The following is a 7,876-nucleotide window of genomic DNA, read 5'->3' on the forward strand; positions in this document are numbered from 1 at the left end:
GCAGCCCGCGCCGCAGCGAGAGAGCGAGAGCCAGGCACCGCCAGAGGCTGAGCCGGTGCGCGGAAGGAGCAACAGGCAGCGGGGAGGCGGAGCCGGGCTGGAAGGACAGACTGAGCGGCCCGGGTCCCCCGAGAGGCGCGAGGGACAGACAGACCTAGATCCCCCGCCCCGGAGAAGAGAGAAACTGGCAAGCGGGAGCGACGGACACACCCCGGCTCCTGAAGGAGAGGGAAGGACAGCCAGCGAGCCGGCCTCCGGGGGGTGAAACAGGGACAGCCGGACAGACCGCTAGCTCCAGCCCCCAGCTGGGGAAGGGCGGACAGACAGACCCAGACCCCAGCAGCAGCGGGTAGAGGGACAGACGGACCCAGACCCCAGTCGGGGGGGGGGAAGGGAGGACAGACGGACCCAGACCCCAGCAGGGGGGGGGGGGGAAGGGAGGACAGACGGACCCAGACCCCAGCAGGGGGGGGGGAGGGGAGGACAGACGGACCCAGACCCCAGCAGGGGGGGGGAAGGGAGGACAGACGGACCCAGACCCCAGCAGCGGGGGGGGGGAAGGGAGGACAGACGGACCCAGACCCCAGCAGCGGGGGGAGGGGAGGACAGACGGACCCAGACCCCAGCAGCAGCGGGTAGAGGGACAGACGGACCCAGACCCCAGTCGGGGGGGAAGGGAGGACAGACGGACCCAGACCCCAGGCAGCAGCAGCGGGTGGAGGGAGCGCGCCGCTTGCGCTGGGCAGAGCCGCAGACCCAGGGCTGCCCCGCCACCTCCCCGCCGGGCCCGGCTCCCCTGGCCGGGCAGTGCAGCTGGCATGAGGGCGGAGGAGCCCCTGTCTCTCGCAGGGGTCGGGGGCGGCTGCGGAGAGGCGGAGGCGGCCGGGGAGGAGCGGAGCGGCAGCGGCAGCTGCTGCAGCAGCGAGCGCCTGGTGATCAACATCTCCGGGCTGCGCTTCGAGACCCAGCTGCGGACCCTGTCGCTCTTCCCGGACACGCTGCTGGGGGACCCGAGCCGCCGGGTGCGCTTCTTCGACCCGCTGCGCAACGAGTACTTCTTCGATCGGAACCGGCCCAGCTTCGACGCCATCCTCTATTACTACCAGTCCGGGGGCCGGCTCCGCAGGCCGGTCCATGTGCCCCTGGACGTCTTCATGGAGGAGATCCGCTTCTACCAGCTGGGCGAGGAGGCCATCGAGACCTTCCGGGAGGACGAGGGCTTCATCCAGGAGGAGGAGAAGCCTCTGCCTCAGCAGCACTTCCAGCGCCAGGTGTGGCTCCTTTTCGAGTACCCGGAGAGCTCTGGGCCGGCCCGGGGCATCGCCATCGTCTCGGTGCTGGTGATCCTCATCTCCATAGTCATCTTCTGCCTGGAGACCCTGCCCGAGTTCCGCCAGGAGAGCAAGGGCGCACCGCCGGGCTTTGCGGAGGGCGCGCACCGGGAGGACGGGCAGTTCTTGCTTCCTGAGCAGCCAAATGGCACCCCGTCCCCGATGCACCCCTCTCCCAGGGCAAGCCCCTTCTTCACTGACCCCTTCTTCCTCATCGAGACCCTGTGCATCATCTGGTTCTCCTTCGAGCTGCTGGTGCGCTTCTTCGCCTGCCCCAGCAAGCCCGAGTTCTCCAGGAACATCATGAACATCATCGACATCGTGGCCATCATCCCCTACTTCATCACCCTGGGCACCGAGCTGGCTCAGGAGCAGCAGCAAAAACAGCAGCCTAGGAACAACATTAACAACAACGGGGGCCAGCAGCAAGCCATGTCCCTAGCCATCCTCAGGGTCATCCGCCTGGTCAGGGTCTTCAGGATCTTCAAGCTCTCCAGACACTCCAAGGGGCTGCAGATCCTGGGGAAAACCCTCCAGGCGAGCATGAGGGAGCTTGGTCTCCTCATCTTTTTCCTTTTCATCGGTGTGATCCTCTTCTCTAGCGCCGTGTATTTTGCTGAGACTGATGACCCAGAATCTTTGTTCACCAGTATCCCAGATGCTTTCTGGTGGGCAGTCGTGACCATGACCACTGTGGGCTATGGGGACATGTACCCTATGACAATCGGGGGCAAGATCGTGGGCTCCTTGTGCGCCATTGCTGGCGTGCTGACCATAGCCCTGCCCGTACCTGTCATCGTGTCCAACTTCAATTACTTCTACCACCGAGAAACTGAGCAGGAGGACCAGTGCCAGTACACCCATGTCACCTGTGGCCAGCAGCAATCTCCTTTCTCGGCGCCTAAAAAGAGGGACAGTAATCAGTCCCTCAGTAAATTAGAATTTCTGGAGGCAGAAGATTTAGAATCTATGAAATATCCCAACTTCATTCCAACCAGCAACCAGGGCTACAGAGGGAGGAAAATGCTGACAGAAGTGTGATCAGCTTCTCTAACAGGGTGTGGAATAAGACTGGACTTTTACAGTTCTTCTACCCTCACCCCATTCTCCTGGATCCCAAATGCATAGCCACAAGCTGCTGCACATTCTCTCTCCTAGTAGTAGCTGCATATGTTCAAGACAGAACACCAGACTGCGAATTGTGATGCCGAAAACAAATTGCTTGTGATTTGGACACTCCTGTCCTTGATTGCTATGTCTCATTAGCTTGTGCAATTGCACATTCTTTTGCTTTACTCTATAGACCAAGGGAGCCCACCTGTTGTCCCCTTCCCCTTCCATTTTATTTTTGGCATGGGGCGGAGCTTTATTCCAGTTGTAACTCTGAAGACTAATTATTCTAGTACATGGACAAAAGAAAAGCCCAGACAGCGTTTGTTGCTAAAAGATCAGGCAGGGAATAGATCAAATGGGCTACTAACAGCTGTCTCAAGCTGTGGCAGTGAATTCCTGTGCTGGTGCAGTGACCTTGGTTGGGGGATCAGTCATGCCTGCCTTGCTGTTGCCTTGGGAGAATGGAAATGTTGGATCCAGCATTGCATTGTGTTCTGCAGATGTAGGGAAAGTCAACGAGTGCCCTACCTCTGACACTTTCCCCTGGGTTTGCACTGCAGTACACATGTAAGGGCCTGTTTGTTATAAGATTTTCAGATCTAAAAGCACTTTAATTTTCAACTAATTGCGACGATAGAAGTTGTGACCAATATTCGCCATCTGTGGCATGGCAGAAACAGTTGTTTTTTTTAAATTTATCGTAATTATTTTCTTATTCTTTGTGTTTTGAACAAATTTCACCTTTGTTTCCATCGGTGCCCTAGTGTTAATTAGCATTTTTCATAGCAACACCGTCTTTGTGCCTGTGACTTCCTATGCAAGGCACGTTTGGGCTAATTCCTTTGTCTTCCGACACGTACCACATAAGTGTTTTAATGAAATGTACTTTATGCTACAAGTATCCAGTTCTGTACTTAGAACCATGGGAGCCGTTGACTTCACTGGGGTGTGTAGTTCTGAATTTAAGGGCTTGTATAGATCAGGGAAATTTGCAATGGTGTAGTTACACTGCTGCAGACCCCTGCTGTAGACACTGCGTCAGTGCAAAATGGGGCTTACATTGGTATGACCAACCCACTGGGGTCAGTCACACCAGTATAGCTGTGTCGTTAGGGGTATGCATTGCCACCAGTGCAAATTTCCCTAATCTATCTAGATAAACCCTAAAGGCATAATTGGGATCTTTTGAATGAGGACCAAGACCTAAAGGCCTAATCTTGGAAAGATGCTGCTGTCTTAACAAGAAATACCCAAAATGTAAGTTTAGATGGAAGGTGCACCAAGATCGTTCACATACTCCAGGTTCTTATGAGAGCACCATTTGTCAGCAGTGCAAAAGGCACACGCTGGTCTGAAGCATTATGCTTATCAGTGAGCACATTTTACATCTCAAGGTGCATCTACTGTATCTCAGATCATCTCACTATTTAAAATAACTGTGCGTTTTTTCTGATTTTTAAAAAAAATTGCTCAACACCTTTCCTTGTTGGAGAGCAAGTGGGGAGGAAAGGGAAATTAATGGTTAAGCCTCGACAGACTTTATCATGGTCTTTCCTCATTTAAGCCCTGATCCTGCACTGAGAACTGTGTGGGCAAACCTCAACGCTTTTGTGCTCACCCTGAGTCCCACTGACTTCAAAGGGGCTCTGTATTGGGTGTAGTGATCTCTCTGCACAGTTCTTAGTGGAGGATCAAAGCATTAGGCCTTGATCCTTCTCCTACTGAAGTCAGTAGCAAAAACTACCGTGGATTTCCATGGTGCAAGATCAGGTCCTTAGGCCTGATTGTGAGATGTGATGAGTACTATGAAATCCCATTGAAACTGATGGTAGCTGATAGTTCAGCACAAAGCTATTTTGTTTGGTTGTATTTCAGGAAGACTGTTTTACATAATGAATTATTATGATTTTTTTTTCTATGGCGGAGACTGTTTGTGCTCAGACTCTTTGTGGTACCAGCAGGTGTGCAGTAGCTCTGCTGAATGGCCTTTTTGAGAGACACTGCTTGAGGTATCCAGGGCACTGCTGTCTCTCAGCACAATGCCTGTGCTATTTTTGGGGTTGTTTTTATGTATGTGTATTCTAGCTGGTAAAAGTTTTCCCTAAACTGAGATATAAAAAACTCAGATTAAACAAAAGTTCACGAGGAGAGACAAGACATACTGTTATCTGCTTCAGAAGCTTAAATTCTTTAGCCCATTTCTTCCCTGGGTCCTGACACCGGCATCATTGATTGGCAGAAACCCTTGTCTTCTAAGACATTTAGATTCAGACCAAATTGCTGGCAGGACAATCTCCATAACCTAACTCCAGCACGAAGGTGTGGTCCAGGTGTCCTAGAATTGTTTGTTTAAGGGATGCTCTCCACTTAAATGTGGGGCTTTTGAGGTGTGTGTAGGTTTTATGGTCAATAGAAATATCTCTACAAAACAAAGAAACATGCTAGTGAAAGCAGTCTGCTGCAGACAACTCCCTGCAGTGTTTGCCACCCAAACTTTTCAACACTGAGAAGAACTTGCAGATGAAACTGTCTATGAAAAATACATGAAATTGACTTTATGGATTTCCTTTGCCATAACTGAGAGGCAAAAAGGAAACAAGGGTCCAAATATGCAAACTTGGGTGCCTAAAGTTAAGCATCCAAAATCAATATTTTAAGCACTTTAGTGGACGTGGGCTGATTTTTCAGGGTTGTTGAGCATTTGCAATTATTGTGGGTGCTCAGCACTTCTCAGCAGAGGGTCACTTTTTATTTAGGAATTATGGGTGGGAGAAAATGCCCGAGCTGCACACATCCCACTGGCTTTCAATAGAACTTGTGCTCTCACATCACTTAGAGTGGGATTTTTGAAAACACCTAAGTTCCTGACTTTAGGCATTCATTGGGATATAAGAGGCTGTTTTGCTATCTATCTAGCTATTTTCCTTCTTAAGTCAGAGCACATCTTTGTGAAGCATTTGTGGAAACTAGGAATCTCCAGGGACTTGTTTCCATAACAACCTCACAGACTGTTTCTCTGTACCTTGTGACTTTGGCTACAAGTAAAAACACTGGCTAAATATTCCAAGTTCCCAGACACAAACATCCCATTATTACAGCTGTTTGGAAAAGGCTATAGTATGGGGGGTGGGGGTAGGGGTAGGGGTGATGGGGGGGGGGGGGGGTTGGGTTCCCTGTGCTTGCCAAAGAAGTCTGCTCCCCACCCAAACACATCAAGCTCAAGACTGATGCGTGTTGCAAATATTTGAAGGCAACATTTGAAAGCAGACAATACAAGAAATCGGAAGACATTCAGTCTGTATATCTTTGCAAACAGAGAGGTCGGTAGCCATGGAAGGGCATCCTGAGGCTGTCAGTCCAATGGCTGGAGGGACAAAAGGCCTGTGAATTTGAAATCAACTGGATGCCCCATGACAGGAACCCTGAAACCTAAAGCCGTGAATTAAATAAGAGTCACAAATATTTCAGTTCTCAGCAGAAAAAGAATCTTGCTGTTGAAGAGACTATTGATTCTTTCCAAGCCCTTTTGCTGAAGAGAATACTGTAGCCCTGGCTATTTCCCTAAGGGATATTTTGTACAAAATCAAGCCAAGGCAGAGTGTCTGGAGGAGGGATGGAAGAATTCTAATGACAATTTTTTTTTTTGGCCTCCTTTTGCCCTGCAGCAGTTTGGAAATGCACAAAGGATTGTTTTGCAATCTTCCAAAGACATTGCATTCTTGGGAGCTAATGCACAGACACCCCCCTGAGATGAAAATTTTATTTCTTTCGTATTGAAAGTGTTGCAACTCAGGCTTTTCAAGCATTTTCCCCTGTGCCCTGCTCTTTGAGTGTCTACAGCTGGAGAGAAGATTTGCTCCTGCTGTGGTGGTGAAAGTGAATTGACTGGAAGCTTCTGCCAGGGGCCCATCAGTTTAATGTAGAAAGATTCCTGTGGCAACAAAGAAGAGTGAGTCAAAGGAAATTCAGTGCAGCAAGAAGCAGGGCAGGGGGGAAGGTGTCTCTCCAGTGTGCTGGACAGAACACAGTCCTCCCCAAAAGGAAAGGTGCAGAGACAGCTACCTCACCTGCTGTTGCAGAAGAAGTCGGTAAGATTTTTCCCTTTCCATCTATTAAATTAACCCCTGATTTCTTTGCAGTTAAAGTGAATGCTTTTCCAATTAAGATTTGAAGCCTGCTGGGAGAATCTTATCCTAGGTGAAGAGAGAGAGAGATTATAGATTACAAAAATAAACTATGGGACAGATCCTCAGCTGGTGTAAATTGTCATAACTCCATTAACTTCAGTGCAGCTACACTGATTTGCACCTGAATCTGTCCCTATCTTTTTAATCAAGGAAAAAATATTCTTTGTTAAAATGTAGGGTTCCCCCTACCCCAAACCTATAATATAAATGCTCTGTTTACATCAGGGAAATAATGTGTGGTTTGCAACTGGTGTCAGCCACCGGTTTCCCACAGGCCCTCTTCTCAGTTACACTTATGTAAATCTGAAGCAATTCCATTGCATTCAGTGGAATCTCCCCAGATTTAAATTGGCATGAATAAGAACAGAATTATTAATAAATGCCAGAAACGTGCCTGACAGTTTACAGCCAAGTTAAAGACAGTGGAACAGCTTCTGATCTCAGTTACATCAGTGTAAATCCAGAGAAACTCTGTTTACACTACTGTAACTGTGATCAGATTCTGATCTCTGTCCTTTCTCCTAAGAGTTTACAGTCTAAGGTCTGTATCTAGGAAACACTTATGTATGTGTTTGACTTTACACATGTGAGAGATCCCCTGGAAGTCAAAGTTAAGCATGGAAGTAGGTGTCTGCAGGATCATGGCTTAAGGTCCTGATCCTGTGACATAATGAACACCTCCCAGAGTGTGCTGTGTACCCTCATCTACCGCCAAAGTCAATGTGAGATGAAGCCATTTCCAGGAGGAGCTCAGCCCTGTGAAGGATTAGGCACTAAATTAAATTGACACGACTAAGGAAAGTAACAAACATGGGAGAGGTCATGGGGAAGGTGTACAATGGCTCCAGCAGTAAGGTCATGCCTTTGCTTTTGTGATCCAGGCACACATCTTGACAGTTATGTAAGGCTTGGCTGTACTTTGAATTTTGATTGTTTGTTTCAAAGGCCATACTGGGGTTTGTTAGGTGGGCAGAAGGGCCTGGATGTTTTAGGTCAGTCTTTTATTTTTTTTTTTTAACAATTTTGTGAACAAATAACCATGATGTTAACTGTGGGTTTAGAATTGCTATGACACAAGCATTTTGCTGGTTCCTGCAGGTTAAAGGGAATGTCCACATCTTCTCTAGTCTGAGTTAGAGAAGGGGAAGAAATAGATTTAGCTTTGCTAAATGTGCCTTTTTGGGGGGTGATTTCTGAGGAGAGATTTGGGCACACATATTTCCATGAACAACTTAGCTTACTTAA

General features: G+C 49.0%; 1 protein-coding gene across 1 annotated transcript; it reads left to right on the forward strand.

The window, feature by feature from the left end:
- Positions 1-818: 818 nt before the first annotated feature.
- LOC144259225 (potassium voltage-gated channel subfamily A member 6-like) lies at positions 819-2,372 on the forward strand. The gene has a single exon (XM_077807412.1). It carries the CDS (start codon positions 819-821, stop codon positions 2,370-2,372), a length of 1,554 nt encoding a protein of 517 aa, XP_077663538.1.
- The last annotated feature ends 5,504 nt before the right edge of the window (positions 2,373-7,876 follow it).

Source organism: Eretmochelys imbricata, chromosome 1, assembly GCF_965152235.1.
Source record: "Eretmochelys imbricata isolate rEreImb1 chromosome 1, rEreImb1.hap1, whole genome shotgun sequence".
Classification (NCBI taxonomy): Eukaryota; Metazoa; Chordata; order Testudines; family Cheloniidae; genus Eretmochelys; species Eretmochelys imbricata.

Bases quoted from the DNA above. Each gene is read 5' to 3' on its own strand.
- LOC144259225 (XM_077807412.1), top strand. From the start codon at position 819: ATGAGGGCGGAGGAGCCCCTGTCTCTCGCAGGGGTCGGGGGCGGCTGC.